This window comes from Hemicordylus capensis, chromosome 4 (genome assembly GCF_027244095.1).
Source record: "Hemicordylus capensis ecotype Gifberg chromosome 4, rHemCap1.1.pri, whole genome shotgun sequence".
NCBI lineage: Eukaryota > Metazoa > Chordata > Lepidosauria > Squamata > Cordylidae > Hemicordylus > Hemicordylus capensis.
Genome location: NC_069660.1, coordinates 28,446,474 through 28,466,912, shown reverse-complemented (window position 1 = coordinate 28,466,912; position 20,439 = coordinate 28,446,474). Strand labels below are relative to the sequence as shown.

General features: G+C 43.8%; 1 protein-coding gene across 2 annotated transcripts in view; it reads left to right on the top strand.

The window, feature by feature from the left end:
- The window catches only part of PTPN1 (protein tyrosine phosphatase non-receptor type 1), a 93,880-nt gene that overhangs the window by 59,994 nt on the left and 13,447 nt on the right, over positions 1-20,439 (top strand). For both annotated transcript variants that reach the window (XM_053247613.1, XM_053247614.1), the window contains 4 exons: positions 11,132-11,222; positions 13,521-13,621; positions 15,069-15,167; positions 19,953-20,090. In XM_053247613.1, coding sequence (XP_053103588.1) covers positions 11,132-11,222; positions 13,521-13,621; positions 15,069-15,167; positions 19,953-20,090 — 429 coding nt within the window. The remainder of the gene's footprint in view (positions 1-11,131; positions 11,223-13,520; positions 13,622-15,068; positions 15,168-19,952; positions 20,091-20,439) is intronic.

Here is a 20,439-nt window from a genome sequence, read left to right as displayed (position 1 = left end):
TGGCGAGACACTTGGACAGGTTAGCATTAGAAGAGGTGGTTTCCAAGGGGACTCACTATCCCCTCTGGTGTTTGTAACCACCGTGACTCCACTTTTACAAATCAAAGCAGGCCTCGGATACCAAACATCTAAAACATCAAATCAAATAAACCATCTGTTGTACATGGATGATTTAAAGTTGTATGGAAAGTCCCAATCAGAAATCTAATCACTGCTACACTGGCCCAGAGTCACCCAGCAAGTATCATGGCTGAATGGGGATTTGAACTCGGGTCTCCCTGGTCCTGGTCCAGCACTCTAGCCACTACACCATGCTGGCTCTAACTTTTCATTTGCAGGGAGCTGTTTTACATGGGGGAACATTCAAAAGTAGCATCCCTCTCCTGTAATCCAAAATGTTTGTTCCATGATTGCCTGCATGCTTGATTTTTCAAATGCAAATAACTGCTTTGTGGAGCCCTGATCCACATCAGACCTGCAGTATGGAGGAAGAGGGGTTTTAACCCTTTGTTGTCCCCGTACCCCAATTATTAAGTCCTGACTTGGGAGCCCATATCTGTTGGGTGGGGTGGTGTCAGTGGGTTAGGGTTAGCGTGTCAGTGGGAGCTTGCCATGGGAGGTCAGGGCAAATAGCAACTGCCTGGGTGGGTTGCTGGATTAGGGCCACTGGGGACCAAATGATTACCTCCCCACTCCAAAAGGAAAGTGGCGGGGAGCAGCTGTGGTTCTGATCTGCATCAAAGTTCACACAGCTGCTTACATTTGAAAAATCAAGAACATCTAGTGTGGCCGTAAGTAGGGGTGTGCACCGGACCGCGGACCTGCGGCTCGGCACTGGGGTGGGGGGTTCCATTAAGGGCGGGGGGGCTTTACTCACCCCTCCCGCGCTTTGCTGCTCTGGCGCCATACTTATTTTTAAAAATGCGCCGCAGAATTGCTCGTTGCTTGCCGCTCCGGGGCTCCTTCTTGACTTCAAAATCGGGCGGCAGGATACTTCCCTGCCGCCCCCGAAGCCCCCTCAAGCCATTTGAGCTCTTGAAATCTCGCCCGGACCGAGTGCTAAAGCGCTCGGGCGGGCGGCGGGGAGATGTCTGTCCGTCCGCCCGCCCCCTTCCCTGCCTTCTGCGCGCGCGTGCGCAGAAGCAGGGAGCCTTCTGCGCACGCGCGCGCAGAAGGCTCCCTGCACTTCGCAGAAGGCAGGGAAGGGGGCGGGCGGACGGACAGACATCTCCCCGCCGCCCGCCCGAGCGCTTTAGCACTCGGTCCGGGCGAGATTTCAAGAGCTCAAATGGCTTGAGGGGGCTTCGGGGGCGGCAGGGAAGTATCCTGCCGCCCGATTTTGAAGTCAAGAAGGAGCCCCGGAGCGGCAAGCAACGAGCAATTCTGCGGCGCATTTTTAAAAATAATTATGGCGCCAGAGCAGCAAAGCGCGGGAGGGGTGAGTAAAGCCCCCCCCCGCCCTTAATGGAACCCCCCCCCCCAACCCTCCCGAACCAAAACCACCCCTTGTCCGGATCGGTTCGGAGGCCAGTGGAATGGCCTCCGAACCGATCCGTGCACACTACTAGCCGTAAGTCTCCCGTGTTGGTGAAGACTTCAGAAGAAGTCTGGAGGTGGCTGATCCCTCTTCTGCCTCCTGCTTCCTGTTGGTTGTGATGTCATTCTGATTTCAATACTTCTATTGTTTGGTCTGGCTTCATGGTTAAACGTGACAAGCTGTTTCCTTGTGGCAAACTTTTCCAAACTAGGCAAAACAGTCTTTTGCCCTGTATTGGTCTAGATAACTATTGATTTTTGTGATAATATCACAAAATATCTTGCAGTCCAGAATTCCAGTGTACCATTTACATGGGGTTAGAGTAGTAGCTAGCAGTGAAATTTTGTCCCGATTGCTTGTTCTGATTTAAGGGATGTTGTAATATGAATCCATATGAGACACCGTAGGAAGCTGCCATGTACTGAGCTCAGTATTGTCTCCACAGACTGGCAGTGGCTTCTCCAAGGTTGCAGGCAGGAATCTCTCTCAGCCCCATCTTGGAGAAGCCAGGGAGGGAACTTGAAACCTTCTGCTCTTTCTCAGAACGGCTCCAACCCTTAAGGGGAATATCTTGCAGTGCTCACACATGTAGTCTCCCATTCATATGCAACCCAAGCAGACCCTGGTTAGCTAAGGGGACAAGTCATGCTTGCTACCACAAGACCAGCTCTCCTCTTCATCCCCTCAATTGTCCTGACCATGGGACAGGAACATAGGAAGCTGCCATATACTGAGTCAGACCATTGTTCTATCTAGCTCAGTATTGTCTTCACAGACTGGCAGCGGCTTCTCCAAGGTTGCAGGCAGGAATCTCTCTCAGGCAACATACTGTATGCTTTGGTAGTTTGTTGGTTCAATAAAAAAAATCTTATCCTATTTAAAAAAATAATAATAATATCATATCTTGGAGAAGCCAGGGAGGGAACTTTGAAAGCTTTTGCTCTTCCCAGAGTGGCTCCATTCCCTGAGGGGAATATCTGACAGGCATTTACAGTTCAGATCTAATATATCTAGCTAGCAGCAGATCTCTGATAAAGGTGTGTAACAACTAATATTATATATAAGAATTTAAATGAGCCAGTAAATACTACCAATATTAAAACACAACCCTCCTATCATCATCTTATCTCTGGCCTCCTGAAACGAGCCAGAAGCACAAGGCCTCCAGTAGATGCTCAGACAGAGTCTTTGGTAGGCTTCCAACAGAGGGCTATAATTTCACAGTAGGAGACAGCTGCCAACAACCTGTCTGTGTGCCCATGTGGTCCTAACTTGAGCACAGATAGAAAACCTTGGAATGGGTACTTTCCTGCCCATTGTCAGCCCAGTGTGGTGAGCAGAAGTGGGGAGAAACCTTTGTGGCAGCTCTCCTAGTTCTGACATGACTTTTGTTAGTTTGCATGCTGGAGGCTATGTATTCCATCACTCTCGTCTGCTGGCTACACGGCTTACATTGCTTCACTACACTGTGTCAAATTACTTCTGTAGGACTGAATCAGCAAGGGACTTTCTAGGAAACCCATGTTACAAGGGTACATTTATAGCAGGAAGATTACAATTGCTTGTTTACGTCTCTGCTAGACTGACACGTAATACTGTGTAGCCAGGCTAGTGAAAATGTAATAAATACAGCTGCAAAGATCAAAACTATTGCTGCCCATTCCTCATAGCAAGATGCAATATCTTCCCTAGGAACTTCACATGAAGCTGCATAGTTTGGGTTTTGAGGTGGGGGTGGGTTTCACCTGTAACTTGGTGCCCTGGGATAGAGGGTTTATCTGATCACATGTAGTTTCTGTGGCTGCCACTTCAGTGTTTTGTGATTCTTATTGTTTTCTCCTTGTACATTTTTGCTTCATTGGGGCAAAAATCACCACAGCACAAAAAGTTAGTTAACATAAAGAATGTCTACTTAATATGAATCTGTGTGCCTGGTGCTTGACAGCATCACACTTGAGTGCTAGCTATTGAAATCTGTGCAGGAAATATTTTGGAATATTTCCAGTGGAAAATATCAGTGAACTATACAAGAACATTTCAAATACTGTGTTTTTTCTTTCTCATCTATATATTATATCAAAGAAGTAGGTTGACAAGCAATATTGCTTCTGCCTATCCACAAAATTTTCTTTCTTAGTGATTTCAATGCCGTGATGTGTTAAAATTTAGGGTTGCCTTTAAAATTAGGAACAAAGGAAGCTGCCTTCTACCGAGTCAGACCATTGTCCCATCTAGCTCAGTATTGTCTACACAGACTGGCAGCGGCTTCTCCAAGGTTGCAGGCAGGAATCTCTCTCAGCCCTAGCTTGGAAATACCAGGGTGGGAACTTGGAACCTTCTTCATACAAGCATGCAGGTGCTCTTCCCAGAGCGGTCCCACCCCTGAGGGGAATTTCTTACAGTACTAATACATGTCGTCTCCCATTCAAATGCAAACCAGGGTGGACCCTGCTTGGCAAAGGGAACAATTCATGCTTGCTACCACAAGACCAACTCAATTCTCAGATCTCCTTGGGTTTTGGCCAGTTTATGGCCAATAAGAGAGTTCTGCCAGGGAAGTACTATTAATTAACAGCATGCTAGCCAATTTCACTTCTGTCTTGTTGGGATTCAGATGTAGTCTGCCCTTGTCCAATAGTCTGTGATTGCCACTGAGATTATTCATCCAGGGTGCATCTCTGTACAACATGTTCCAGTGGCTTCACAGAGAAGATGAATCAGATCACAGCAGGATTGCACCTAAATGAAAGGAGAGCAATCTCACAACCTGACAGCTGTTTTTACGGCTGTCATGTGTATCTCTACCAGATCTTATACAAGCATTCCATTAACATAATGTATTAATAGTATTTAGTTATACTGTGGAAGCTCTGCCATTATTTAGTTGGGACTCGGAGCAGTGTTCCCTGAAACAGGGGTTCCCAGATGTTCTTGATGACAACTCCCATAGTCCCCAGCTGCAATCGCCTTTAGCTAAGGATTGTTGGAGTTGTAGCCAACAACATCTGGGAATCCCTGTTACAGGGAACACTGGTGGGGAGATCAGTAAATATTCTAATAAAACAAAGATGGCACCCCTTTCTATTTCATTCATCTTCCATCTAAATATCCCTTTTTAGGCTTTTAACTTCAGGGAATAAAAAATGCACATCTTGTTTACTGGAAAGATAGTGAGTACAGAACAGGGACAAACAACTTGTCTCTATCAGCTGCTTCTTTCTCCCAATGCATGTGTTGCTTTTGCTGCCATATCTATTTTTTCTGAATCATCCAAAAATACAGGAGACTTTGTGTCCTAAGATTCATTCTCAGATGAAGTATTAACTTTGCACCATGCTCAGGTTTTCTGTTACTTGAGATTCAACTGAAAATGCCACCTTTTTAAAAGTGACCTGCCTTTTATAACATGGTTATGTGAATGAAACTCAGGTGTATCTTTGGCAGCTTGAAGTTGTATAACCCTGCAACGGGTTTACCATCTTAGCAAGGATTAGACCTTATTCCTGCTGTCTTCAAATCTGTATTCAGTTATAACAACCCTCAATACATTGCGACTTAACATCCCAGTTCTGTGTTTTGAACATCATTAACATTTGCAACCCAAGAAGTTTGCTGGTTAGGGAAGAGGGTGGGTAATAGAGCAGTATAAACAGAGGTGTCTGTGCTCTGCACTACAGAAATCATAGCGATTGGTTTCAGTTAGGGTCAGTCAAGTCCTCGCTACATTATGCAGTTAGTACAGAGCTTCTTAGAATTACTTAGATCAGGTCAGGTGCAGCCCCTAATACAATTTTCTCCTACTTCCTGTGTCGTTCCTGCACTTTAATCAAGTGTGGCATAAGAACAGCCCAGCTGGATCAGGCCCAGGGCCTGATCATCTATCTATCTATCATATTTGTGTTCCACCCAAAACGTATGTCTCTGGGTGATTTACAACGGAATAATAAAAACAAGTTAAAAGTTTAAAACATTACAACAATTTCAAAGTTAAAACAAGGTTAAAAAAATCACTCAGCTATCAAAACAGAATTTAATTAAAAGCCTGGGTGAACAGATGTGTCTTGACTGCCTTTTCTAAAAAGTTGTAAGATGGGGAGGCTCTTATTTCAGCAGGAAGTGCATTCCAAAGCCTCAGGGCAGCCATGGAGAAGGCCCGTCCCAGAGTAGCCACCAGATGAGCCAGTGGGAACTGCAGATGAACCTCTCCTGATGATCTCAATGGGTGGTGTGGGTCATAGCTGCCCTGAGCCATTAACCACCCTGAGTCATTTTGGAAGGGTGGTATTAGAAAATCAATCAATCAAATAAATAAATATAAATATAGCAAAGAAGACCTTCTATTAAATACCCAGGGCCCAAGCTGTTTAGCAATTTATAGGTTATAACCAAGACCTTGTATTTTGCCCAGACACTTAACGGCAACCGGTGTAGATCTTTTAAGACTGGAGTGATATGGTCTCTCCAAGATGACCCAGAGACCAACCTCGCTGCCACATTCTGGACCAACTGCAGTTTCCGGACTACGTACAAAGGCAGCCCCACATAGAGCACATTGCAGCAGTCAAGTCTGGAGGTTACCAGCAGATATACTACTGTTCTGAGGACACTTATCTCAAGAAATGGGCGTAGCTGGTGTATCACCTGAAGCTGATAAAAGGCACCTCTGGCCACTGCCTCAATCTGGGACACCAGGGAGCGGTTTGTGTCCAGAAGCACCCCCAGACGGCGTACCTGTTCCTTCTGGGGAAGTGTGACCCCATCCAGAACAGGCAGATCAAAATCATCTCTTGAGTTCTGACCCCGCACAATAAGTACCTCTGTCTTATCTGGATTCAGTCTGTTTGTTATCTTTCATCCAGCCCATCATCATCTCCCAGCAGGCATTTAGAGAGGTTATGCCTTTTCCTGATGATGTTGACATGGAGAAAAAGATTTTGGTGTCACCAGCATACTGATAACTCCCTGCACCAAATCCCCTGATGATCTCTCCCTGCAGTTTCATGTAGATGTTAAACAACATCGGAGACAATATGGAACCCTGAGGGACACCATACCAAAACTTAGATTTTGAGGAACAGTCCCCAAGGGACACCATCTGGAATCTGCCCAAGAGGTTGGAGTGATACCATTGCAAAGCAGTGCCTCCCACCCTCAACCCCCTCAGATGCTCCAGAAGGATACTATGGTCAGTAGTATCAAATGCCACCACAAGATCCAAAAGAACCAACAGAGTCACACTTTCTTTGTCAATTCCCAGTTGGAAATCATCCATCAGGCCAACCAAGGCAGTCTCCACCCAATATGAAATGTATACACCACATGATAGTGGTGTATACATGGAGAAGATTATACATGGAGAAAATTAGACATGGAGAAGAGAGAGTGGCCAGAGACACATTTTTCTCCCTCTGTCATACTAGAACCAGGGGTCATCCCATGAAACTGAAGGACGGGAAATTTAGGACCCACAGTCTGGGCGTGCTTCTGGATCCACACCTTTCCCTGGTTCCCCAGGTTGAGGCAGTGGCCAGAAGTGCTTTCTATCAGCTTCGGTTGTTAGGCCAGCTGCGTCCATTTCTTGAGGTTCATGATCTCAAAACAGTAGTCCACTTGCTGGTAACCTCCAGACTTGATTACTTCAATGCGCTCGATGTGGGGCTGCCTTTGTACATAGTCTGGAAACTACAATTAGTACAAAATGCGGCAGCCAGGTTGGTCTCCGGGTCATCTCGAAGAGACCATATTACTCCTGTGTTACAGGAGTTACACTGGCTGCCAATAAGTTTCCGGACAAAATACAAAGTGCTGGTTATCCTTACCCATAAAAGCCTTGGGCGTGCGTCCGTGCCGCCCGTGTCTTTTTCGCCCGTTCTGGGCATGCGCGGAGATGGGCGGCCATGTTGGACCCGGCCGCCGGTGGGCGACTGGCCCCAATGGCAGCGGCCGCCGCCACGGGAGACCAGAAGGAGCAGAAGCGGCGGGCGGAGAGTGCGGCCGAGGCGGTGGCGGAGCCGCGGCCTCGGCCAAAGGAGTGCGGGCCAAGGAGGCGGTGGCCGTGGCGGGGCGATTGGCTCCGATGGCGGCGGCCGCCGCCACAAGAAACGGCGGGCGGAGAGAGCGCCCGAGGTGGCGGCGGAGGTGTCGGCCCAAGGAGTGCGCCCGAAGCGGGTGAGGCGACAGCGGGAACCCCCCCCCCACTAGAGCCCGTTATTACAACGGGCTTACACATACTAGTAACCTATAAAGCTCTAAACAGTTTAGGCTTACAGTACTTAAGAGAGCGTCTACTTCTGCATGATCCCCATCGTCCACTGCATACATCAGGGGAGGCACATCTGTGGCTACCTTCATGTCATCTGGTGGCCACCCAGGGATGGGCCTTCTCTGTTGTCACCCCAAGACTTTGGAACGAGCTTCCCGTGGGAATAAGAGTCTCCTTGTCTCTAGCAGCTTTAAAAAAAGTTTCTGAAGACTTACCTTTTTACCCAATCTTTTTAAATCTTAGATTGTTATTGATTTGTTTTAAACTGTGTTTAGCATTTAATTGATTTTAATGTTTTGTTAAGTGTTTTGTTGTTGTGAGCCGGCCTGAGACTTTGGTTTGGGGCTGTATACAAATATGTTAAATAAAAGGAAGTTCTTCTTCAAACAGCACATAATTAGAGGAGAGGAGAGCTAGTCTTGTGGTAGCAAGCATGACTTGTCCCCTTAGCTAAGCAGGGTCTGCCCTGGTTGCATATGAAAGGGAGACTTGATGTGTGAGCACTGCAAGATCTTCCCCTCAGGGGATGGAGACGCTCTGGGAAGAGCAGAGGGTTTCAAGTTCCCTCCCTGGCTTCTCCAAGATAGGGCTGAGAGAGATTCCTGCCTGCAACCTTGGAGAAGCCGCTGCCAGTCTGTGAAGACAATACTGAGCTAGATAGACCAATGAGCTAGATAGACTCAGTATATGGCAGCTTCCTATGTTCCTATGGAATTCTCTACCACAAGATGTGGTAATGGTTTCCAGCTTGGATGGCTTTAAAGGGTGCTTAGGCAAAGTCATGGAGGGCAGGTCTGTCAATGGCTCTTAGTCTGGTGTCTATGGGCCACCTCCAGCCTCAGAGGCAAGATGCCTCTGAATACCACTTGCAGAGGAGCAACAGCAAGAAAGAATGCATGCCCTTGTCTCCCACCTGTGTGCTTCTCAGAGGCATTTGGCGGGCCACTGTGTGAAACAGGATGCTAGACCAGTTTATCTATCTATCTATCTATCTATCTATCTATCTATCTATCTAACATTTTTATACCGCCCAAAACTTGTACCTCTGTTCGGTTTACAATAAAACAAAATGAATGACAACAGAAAAAGTTAAAACATTAGTTAAAACAAACATTACAACAGTTTAAAATTTTAAAACAGTGCTAAACACTATTAAAACAGATTTATATAGAGCTTGATCCTATGTGAGAGAGTCAGCTTGTTTTTGCCCCATCAGCCCCAATCTAGCAGAAGCTGGCCACCTGCAATCCAGACTTTAATTGGCTTGATACAATTGGGTTGCTTTCCCCCTTGCCTCTACTTGTTCCGTATTTTAAAAATGTGTATGCTCTTGAGATTGAGCCGAGTTTCTAAAAGATTAAGTGTAGCCAGAATTAATTGGATATCCTTTTCCCAGGGAGAATAGGAGATCCTGTAAAACCATAAAAAAGCACTATTTCTTTCTCGCTGAGATGGCGGTAGAAACAGTACTAAGATGAAGTACTTTGCTGCAGAAATTGATGTGGAAGTAGAAGACTGTTTGGGAAGGGCAGATATGAAGCATCATAGAAACATAGAAAGCAGCCTTAGACTGAGTCCGACCATTGGTCCATCTAGCTCAGTATTGTCTACACCAGGCCTGCTCAACTTCGGCCTTCCTGCAGATGTTGGCCTGCAACTCCCATAATCCCTGGCTATTGGCCCCTGTGGCTGGGGCTTATGAGAGTTGTAGTCCAAAAACAACTGGGGGGCCTAAGTTGAGCAGGCCTGGTCTACACAGACTGGCAGCAGCTTCTCTAAAGGTGCAGGCAGGAGTCTCTCAGCCCTATCTTGGAGATGCCTGGGAGGGATCTTGGAATCTTCTGCATGCAAATGTTCTTCCCAGAGCAGCTCCATCTCCTAAAAAGAGTATCTTACAGTGCTCACCCATGTAGTCTCCCATTCAAATGCAAACCATTGTGGGCCCTGCTTAGCAAAGAGAATAATTCATGCTTGCTACCTTTTACCACAAGACCAGCTCTCGTCCCTTAGTCAGCGTTATCTCTTTGGAAGTATTTAATTCTCCCGGCTGTTAAGCACTGTTTTTGAGATGGGAAGTTGACTCTACCACATGTTCAGAAATTTTATGAAAGACGAGCTTGAAGTGACAGTATACTTGAATTCAAGAAGATTTGGTAGGCCACTTGTAAGTTCGGTACTTGGCAGGGCTCTATCCAGTCTGCTTTCCATGGAAAAATAAATCCTCAACTGAGATCTGGCTCTAAATCTCTATTATGTCTACAGGGACTATGGAAAACAAAGTGAACTTGCATGGCATGCTTATAATTCTTTATATTTATCTAGTTAACAAAATAAATCAAAAATGGCTTCAATCCAACCCCAGTGGAAAATGATGCATTTGGCCCAGCATCCTGTTTAATTTTTTTGGACAGCCTTTTAGGCTGAGCTTTACTGTTCATTCTGCGTATGCAGGATGCCTGTCCTGGGATTTCTTAAGTTTCCTTGTACCAGCTGGAGTTTGGTAGTGCCTCAAGTGAGAATCTTGCAACTTCTCTGTTTCTTAATCCACATAATGTCTTCTGAAGCTGTGTGCGATGCTCCTGTCGTATGGCACACAAGCTTGACTTATAATAAGGTAGCACAAGAATGTTCCATTTTATTCCTTTTCGTGAGTTCTGAATGATTTGTGATGTGCAAAAAGAGACAGGTGACTGGAGCAGAAGTTGGAGGATATGTGTTTGAAAGTGTATTGCTACCCTAATGTGAAGAACACATTGAGTACAAAAGCTCCTCCTTGATGTCTGCAGCTTCAGCACAGCTTACTGATGACTCAAGAAAACTTGGGCTCTTATCTTAACCAGGCATGTTGCCTTTTAACTATTAATACATATTTATGAAGTGGCGATGTGTAGGATACCAAAGGACACATGTGGTGCTACAGATATCCCCATTTAACTGTCTTGCTTACATTAGTGGGTTCTTGGCCGTGCAAATGCACTTGAGTGGGCCTGTTTTGTTTTGGCACATCATGTAAAAAGTGCCTGGCAAAAAACCTGGTCTCTGCCCCACAATTCTGACTGTCCAACTCCATTTCATTGATGGTGTGTAAATACTGCCTTAGCCAGTAATACTTGCCTGAATAATCCTTACCATGTTTAATCTAAAAACCTTAAATATTTGCTTGTAACAGTTGCTAAGCAAATTCTCCAAACTGGATCAAATTGCATGGTTAGCCAAGATCTTTCAGTGATCTTTCTCAACCAACATTAACTAATGAAAATGTATACACAGCACTGTGAATCCTCCTTGTAAACTCATGGCAAATACAAATGTCTTTATTTCTTTTGTTCCAGGACATAAGACATGAAGCCAGTGACTTTCCATGCAAAGTGGCCAAACTTTCCAAAAACAAAAATCGGAACAGGTACAGAGATGTCAGCCCCTGTAAGTATTTCATTCCTCTAGGTTATTTCCAGGAGGTTGATTATCTCCTATTGGATAACTGTTTTTATAAAAAGTATCTTTTTAAAATAATGTATTTATTGCATTGCATGTGTTTAGCAGATGGGGAGACTTAAAACATAAAATCCACCTAACATGTACAAAGTCGTATTAGGTGGCATAGTTGCACATTCCAGCAGCATACAGGGATGTTGCCCAGCTTTAATTCTTAAGACCAGTTACATGGAGTGAATGGAATTAAGCCATTTGCACAGGATTTCTCCACCTTGACCATTTTTATTCCAGTTGACTTCACTCCATGCCATCTCTCCTTTTGACCAAAAGCATAAATGGAGGGCAGAAAACAAAGGCCAGTCATTTTAGAGGGTAGGGAAAACCAGAAGGTGCTTATGCCACTTGTAAGTATAGATACGGATTTTTTAAAGAGTTGGTAATGTCATTTCTGGATATGCATGAGATTTCATTCTGTTCTAAAAGTTGGAGAAAGATATCGTTAAGTTCATGTAAATGAGTTTAGCTTATTCAAGGTAGAGGAGCTTTCAAGAGTACCTTTTATGGGACCCATGTCTGTTGCTATCTCTCTATTATGTGTCTGATTCCCTGGAGCTGTACAATAATAGTTTACAGTGCAATCCTGTACGTGTTGACTCACATGTAAGTCCCATTGTATTTAAATGGGACTTATTCCAGGTAAGTGTGCATAGGATTGCAACTTTTTAAAATGTCCATCGGTTCACAATAAAACTGTACAATTTCCATTCGATAGCTTTTTTTAAATGCTGATACTTTAAATAGCAATTCCACAATAGGCTGTGTTGGTATATTTTGATAACCTACTGGTTATCCAATAATACTGGTGTATTAGTCAGCAAGATAAAGTAGTCAGCAAGATGGAGCCCGGAGTGTTGGAAAATTTTGAATGAACCCATTCTTCCCTCCCAAATTGCATCTCCACCAAAAGGCCTGGCTTCCCTCCCCACCTGCATTAGCCTGAATCTTCCCTCCCCACCTTCATCACCACAAAATCTGGCCATCTCTTCATGTCGGTGCTTGGTTTTGTGCCAAGGTTCCATCCTTGTAATCAGTTCTCAGTACCAGTCCTGAAATGTAGAAGGGCTTCCAGGCCAGATGACATGGCTTCTAGGCAGGCATAAGCTCTGATGGGAGTCAGAAAAGATCTAGGGTACCTGATCTTGTAACTTTCTAAGGCATTTCAGTTAAGATCTTGGCTTCCTGGTATTCCTATTGTTGTGCCTGCCTGTTGTCCTTACTTAATTGCATTTGTATCCCATCTCCTCTTCCAGGAGCTCAGGGCAGCCGCATACATAAGGTTTTCTCACTCCTCCATCGCTATAACCCTGTGAGGTTAGTCAGGCTGAAAGATGGTGAATGGGAATTTGAAACACAGTATCTTGGTCCAAGTCCAACATTTTGTCCACTACACCACGCTGACTTTCAAACCAGTCATGATACAGTATTTGCAGCTTCTTCTCCTAATCTCCATGTGCACCTATATCTCCTAAACATTTCTTTTAAATATTGTGTTCCGTAGTTACAGGTCTCCCTGTCTACGTTTAAAGTCAAAAATGCAGTATCTCCCTGTGCTGGAAAACCTCTACAATCACTTAATAGACTAAAAATCAGTTGAGTCTTCCAGGAATATTCAATAGAAGCGATAATGTTGCACATAATTTTGCTTACTGATCACTTTTAGGGGTTCTTTTTGTGGTAACCACCATTGATTTTGTTTGTTTTAGATGATATGGCTTCCAGTCAGTTTGGTTTTCCTGTAAAATGTGGGGATTCTTCTATATCTGGGTAGGCTAAATGGAGCAAACTTCAGATCTTTAAAAATGGAGTGCAGTTACTGTCAGAGTGGTTTGGATATTGACAATAGCTGGGTGAGTTAGGAGAAACATTAATTATATAACAGAGCAGGTGAAGAGATTGTTTCCATTACTGAATTCCAGTCTCTTTCCTGAAAGTGTAAGGGATGATTTTTTTAAACACCCTTGAGTTTGGCATAGATCTGCCTATGACTATCAGATTGAAAATGAACTTGTAATCACATTTCTGCTGATGATGTTGCAGTTTAATAAACCTCTCTCTCTCTCTCTCACTCTCTCTCTCTTTCTTTTCTCAGAGTTCTTAAGTTAATGTGTGCTCTTTTGTACCTCATTGTTTGGAAATTAAACATGTCAAGCCCCTAGTTCTTAAGCTGCTATTTTGTATAAAATGATTACATAGGTGTAACATGTTTTCTAACTGTCCATTCTCTAGTTGACCACAGTCGAATTAAGCTGCAGGAAAGTGATAATGATTATATCAATGCTAGTTTGATACAAGTGGAAGAGGCACACAGGAGCTACATCCTCACACAGGTAATTGCTTCGGGGTGGGGGAATAAAGTTAAGTTTTGTGTTGTGCTTGTTCTTCAGTTTTGAAGCGCATTGCCCCATAGAGCTTACATGTCAGCTATACACTTTCTTACATTGCCATGTGTGTGTTCTCTTGTGCTCATGTTGCATGAGAGAACAGATTAAATGCACATGTTTCCCCTAATGTGTGCATTTTCCCACTGCAGAGAAATGCCCTTGAAATGTCTCTTGGTACCCTTTTTGAATGTGAAGTGCTGCTCAGCTCCACCAGCATTACACACACATACAAATATGTAGAGCATGGATGTCAAACGCATGCATCTGGGAAACCAGACCCAATCAGGCATTAATTTTGCTCCTAACTGTGGGAGCAGCAGAGTACCGGCTATGTCCCTTAACAGGAAAGCCAAGATGGAATAAATTGATCAGATCTGAGGGATGGACTGAATGGAATTTAATATGGGTAGAGAAGCAGCCCATCAATTGCTTGGAGCATCACCCCAGAAGCTTTGTAAGGTTGAGAACTGGTCATGTGTCTATCCCTAGCCAATCAGAACATAATTGACTAAAAAGCTCTTGTGCCTGATTTCCTGAACTCTACTAGCCCTGGCAGTCCCACTGGCTCCAATTCCTGGCAATACTTATTTTGGATTATTTACTTTAACTGCTACAGGATAAGACATATATCCAGTTTAATCTTAAAGTATCATTTGTAGCCTGATGGAATTGACTTTCAGCCACTCAATAATCTGTTGTGTTTTTTCAAGGGTCAGGTCGCTGCCTTGTGGGAGCATTCCCATTTATGGGTGGTACATTTAGCTTAAATCCCAAATAACTCTTTTGTAGTTGCATTTTAATACCTCACAGTATGAATTGGTCTGGGAGAGACCAGTGAGAAAGGAAGAACCTTTGATCTAAAAGAGAGGTTACTTTGAAAGTGGATATGGTAAACATCTAGTAGGAACTGTACACTCTTCCTGACCTTCCATATCATTGCTATGCCAAGACTCTTCATGAGATGTTAAAGATGTCTAAACTTCCTAGCAGTTCACGTTTTATAGTCCCCCATCTCTAAGGATTATGAGTTGCTAGGACAAACATCTTAAATTTGCCTCGTAGAGTAGCATGTTCGCCTCGTAGAGTAGCATGTTCGTCCTTTCTGGGCATGCTGTCTTAGAACTGTTCTTTCCCATTTGCCTTTTGGAAGATGACACTGATCTCCCTATGTGTTTGCACAGAAAACCTTGAGTTATTCATGCTCAAATACTTGTCAACTTCACATTAAGGCAGAAATATACTTAAAGTAATGATGTTGGGTAATTTCATATACATAAAACCAGAACCCACTAATTTTGCAGCATTTAAAACTTGACATATGCTACTAGGCTACTGCTCTGAGCTCATACCACAGTGAATCTTGCTTACTCTTGACGATTCTATATCTTTGCAGGGTCCTCTGCCAAATACTTGTGGTCACTTCTGGGAGATGGTTTGGGAACAGAAAAGCCAAGGGGTTGTCATGCTCAACAGAGTGATGGAAAAGGGATCAGTAAGTATTTAAATTATTTTGCTTTAGAACTCTGGGCATATATACATGCATATTTCTTAAAAACGGGGCGGGGGGGGATGGTCCTTGAGATGAGCATTTATAGTTTTCTCCAATAAAGTGTAAGCTCAAGGTTCAGAAGAATAAAATAGGTCTTTGGATAACGAAAGTAGAAATATTGCTGGAATCTGTCAAGTTCAGAGTTTGCATTATGAGTGTAGTATTGCTGCATTGCAACCCTCCCCTGCCCTTGCTACCACTCTGCTTTGCACTTCTAAAAAGGGTCCTTTAAAAAGTCACATGAGTGTTCCTTCTACACACTGAAAAAATTAAACAGCATGGGTGGAAAGAAGATTGATGCCTGAGCCAGCATTTAATTTCCCTGGTATGCATGATTGACCTTTTTCAGTTAGGAAGCTCATCCCATGGTTAAGTGATGTGCTTTGAGCTTAATTCCTTTATGACTTCTTGCTTCACCTATAACAGTATTGCCTTCCTTTGTTTTCCTTCCAGACATTGGTCATTTGGCTAGTTCCAATAAATGACATCCCTGGAGGCTAGCAGTTCTTAAAAGTACAGGTGGCTATTTGTCTTCCTTGAAGCGGAGGGTGAATCATATTTCTTATGTGTAGGAAAGAATTCTGTTCAAAGGGATAAATCATGTTTGCAGTTATCTTCGTCTTGAGTAGAGGTTTCCAGTTTTGCAGTAATATGTGTAGTGAAACACATAAAAAGGGAGGAGAGAGAAGTGCAGTGGCCACATGCTTAGCCATTCCTCCCTCCCCCACCCACCCCCACTTGCGCTTTCTTCACTGCCAGTAAGCTTGAACAAAGCAAAGAATTATTGAAATCCCCTGGGGCAAGCTGCTAATGCTTCTCGACAAACTGTTGTGGGGGATACTCAATGGAGGGTGATTTTTTTTTATTTTTTATTTTTGCCAAACATTTGGTGCAAAAATTGTACATGGAGCAAGTTGTTCTCTTCCAAGCTGTAATTAAAAATAGCTGTGTAGAAGATTATAACTTCTTGCTGTATCCATCAGAATCTTACTGTTAGGAACTAAGAGAGAGAGAGAGAAAACTTGGTACCTATATAACGAACTAAACTACATGAGGTTTCCTTCATGTTTCTCCAATTTAAAATGCTCTGCGGGTTGGTAAACTATTGCCTAAAACTTTCTTTTGTGATTCACTCCGTTTTCTGTTCTGTAAAAGATCTCTTGTAATGCCACACCATTTGCAGTTTGGTTTGGTTTGATGAGCAATTAAAGTGCTGTAATTTCTTTCTTTCTGATTTCTCTCCCTCTCTCCCTTGTTTGTTTACTATTTAGTGTATTTGTACACTGCCCCGAACTCGCATCTCTGGGCGATTTACGACAAACATAAAACAAATTAAACTTCAGTTCTAAAACCACAATTCTAGTTAAAAAGCTTGGGTGAATAAATGCATCTTAAGAGTATTTTTAAAAGCTGTCAGATAGGGAGGCAGTTATTTCGGCAGGGAGCACATTCCACACTCTGGGGGCGGCAACAGAGAAGGCCCAGCCCTGAGTAGCCACCAGATGAACTGGTGGCACCTACAGTTGGACCTCTACAGTTGATCTCAGTGGGCAGCAGGGCTCATTGTGAAGATGACGTTCTCTTATATACCATGGGCTTAAGCCTTGACAATTACCTCCAGGTTTTCAAATAGAATATGTGGCATAGGGAGGGGTGAGAAAAAGTGTGTGCCAGTTAACCACATCTCATGGCAGTGACATACTTGGTGGCCATGTTCCTCACATTCAGCACTTGTCTGCAGAGTTAAGTGCTGAATGTGGGGAGAGCTCTCTTCCCCCCCCCCATCTTCTGACAACTGTGAAGAGAAACTCCATGCATTTCGGTGCTTGCCTCTTCAGAAAAGCAGTGAATGTGGGTAGAGTGAGGGGTGTGGCCATAGGAGTCTGCACCAAGAGGCTAGCCAGTGAGCTCCTCCCCCTCTCCCTCCCACTCGCTCTCATTCGTTTGAAAACATGAAGAGTTCTTTTAAAAAGCCTATCACAATGAAAATGTAACACTATAAATTCCACCAGCAGTAAACATTTTCCTCTTCGAGCGTCACAGATGCAACTCTTTCTATTTATTTATTTATTTTATTTTATTTTCACGTTTATATCTCGCACTTCCTCCAAGGAGCCCATACATGTTTATGTTTATCCTCACAACAACCTTGTAAGGTAGGTTAGGCTGAGAAAGACATGACTGGCCCAGAGTCACCCAGTGAGCTTCATGGCTGATTGGGGATTTGAACTCGGGTCTCCCCGGTCCTGGTCCAACACTCTAACCACTATACCACACTGGTTTTCTCTTGCCAGAGAAACTGTTGGATTCTGCAAAGGGCCTCTTCTCAACAAGCAAATGTTGTAGATCACAGTTACAGATTTTATTATGTATATTAACTACTCCAGGATTGTATTCAAAGTAGGCTTATCCATTTTGAAGCACCTGATATTTTCCTTGTACAGCTTGCTAACTCAGGTTTTGTAGCCTGATAAACATTGTAATGATGCAAAACTGAGATTTCAGGGGAAGTTATTGATGAGACAATTACTATGATTGATTGAACTTAAGTTATAGGAACCCTTGCAAGCCATTTTCAGTTAGAATAAAGCATTATAATCTTTAGTTTTGATGCGTATACCAGGATTACCCAGCTTTGGACCTCCAGCTATTGTTGGACTAAAACTCCCATCATCCCCAGCCAGAGTGGTAATAGTCAGTGATGATGGGAGTTTTGTAGCCCTGCCATATAGCATCAGAATGATCTCATAAGAATGGGATTTTTGGAAGAAGGGATGAGGTGACCTAATCAACTCAATTGCAAATGTCTCTCTTGATTCCAAATTAAAGGTTGCAGCTTTGTGTATGTGAACTTCTGGCTCTTCTCTAAGTAGTGCCTCGTTAATCATGATGGCAATTTATTTGTTGGTTGCAGTTGACAGTTTTGCCTACATGAAGCTTTCCTAACTGACGTGCTTTTTTCTAATCCCAGAAAAAGTCCAAAAAGCTAGTACTTACTGAGGCTCTTCTCACGATCGGTGAGAAGAGCCTGGATGGGGTTTGCAGGCCTGCTCTCCTCGCAGACAAGCAGTCAGTCTGCTCCGGGCGGCCAACGTGGCTGCTCACACAACTGCCGGCTCCATTACGGAGCCAGCGGGGGCTAGGAGGATCGGGGGCCGTGCGGCCCCCAGAAGTTCCAGCACTTGCACAGGCATGCTGGAGAGACCCCCGATCCAGGAGGCTACTTTTCAGCCTCCCGGTCGGGGGTCTACTTGTGAGTTGCCGTGGTGCAGCAACTCATGACCTAAAAGCCCAAGTTCGCGGAGTGCTCGCTCTGCTAACCTGGGCTTAGGGGAGGGTTGTTTTAGTGGGTGGCCCGCTTTTGGGAGACCAGGCTCGGCTGCCAGCCCAGTGGTTCAGGGCATACAAAATCGGGCTAGGCTCCCTTAGCCTGATTTTGTATGACCGTGAGGATAGCCTCACTGCCTCTTAAATCCATAGCATTGAAGTGTTTTAAATTCAAGCGAATGCATTAAGTGTTTAGAGAAGTAATCACTGGAATTACTCCTGACTTTAGTGGTTGAAAATTACAGCTTAGATTATTGGAGGCAAATGGATGGCTGTACACACCACTCCTGTGTGTTGGGAGTATAGCTTACTCTCCAAGGTCTTGGGCAGGGATTTTTCCCAACCCTCTACTGGAGATCCTTTAACTAGAGATTCAGACCTCCTGCATACACAAGATGTGTTCTGCCTCTGAGCTACTTCCCAACCCATTGAGTGTTTTCCTTCATTGCCCATAGAACTGTTCTCCCCTGACATCAGCTATGCTGCATTCATTATCTTCAGGAAGCATTTAATGACTTATTTCCTGCAATGATGGCTCCTTTTATATAACATGTGGTGATCTGGTAAATTGTAGTCTAAACATCTTGACTGTAAGAAAATGTTGAACAGCAGTGGCTCAATCTGTGGGATGAGGCACCTGCAGAGGGAAAGGGACACAAAGTTCCAGGGAAGGATAAGTTCCTGAGACAGGTGAAACCTTGTTTTCTTCCTCTCCCCTGGCCAAATCCCTTCATTGGCTTATCGTCCCATTCTTTTACTAGCTCAAACTCATTTAAAGCGTTCAACAGACTTTCCCTTATTTCCCTTCTGTCCTTGCCTGTTACTTTTGAAAAGCCAGCTCTACCATCCTTGGCTGTCCAAAGATCTCTTGCTCTCTAATATAACTTGGACCAGAGTTTCTAAACCTTGGGCCCCCAGATGTTGTTGGACTACAACTCCCAGAATCCCCAGCCACAAATGCCATGTCTGGGGATTCTGGGAGTTGTAGTCCAACAACACCTGGGGGCCCAAGGATAAGAAACCCTGACTTGGACTATTCTTGTTTGTTGCCTTTCTGAACATATGCATGGTACCATCTCATGTGCTCTCTTCAAATCTCTTTGGAACCCACCTTTTAATGCATTTTCCAGCTTCACAGCTTAATTATTCTCAACTGTAACCAAGCTGAAATATGTCTCACATTCATCTTCCTTAACCTTGTTCTCTTCCTGCCACACCATTGGTTGTCTTTCTCATTATCTATTTTTTAGATTGTTAACTCCTTAGGACAAGAACCTGTCTAGTTTTTGTTGATGAAACTCTGCAAAGTGTCATGTGTAGTGGTGGTGGTGTATAATTCTGGGGGGTGAAGGGAATCTAAAGTCTTGCTGCTTTTTACTTTCCCCCCCCTTTCCCCTCTAGATAAAATGTGCACAATACTGGCCACAAAAAGAAGAGAAAGAAATGCTCTTTGAGGATACAAACTTGCAGTTAACTTTGATATCGGAAGATATAAAATCCTATTATACGATACGACATTTAGAATTGCAAAACCTGTCAGTAAGTATGGGAAGGTGGATGACACAATACCTCCACTTTTGCTTTTCCCCCTTCCGTTAGCTATATTTTACTGTGTTCGCTCTGCCTACCCTTTTTTTAATCATTCACATGTGAAAGGGAGGAGATGTTAAGCTTCTATTTTATGATTCAGAACAAACTGTAGTTTCGTTGTTTCATCCAAATACAGGGAAATGTGTTTTGTTCAAGTTGGTTAACAAACCAGGATAGCCAACAATTAATTGGATATTCTTGTTTATCTGTGATTTGGAAATTTCCTTTTTTTGAGGTTCAGAGATGACTTCAGAGGCACGATTTTAATCAGGATTATGGTGCAACAGAAAAGCATCCA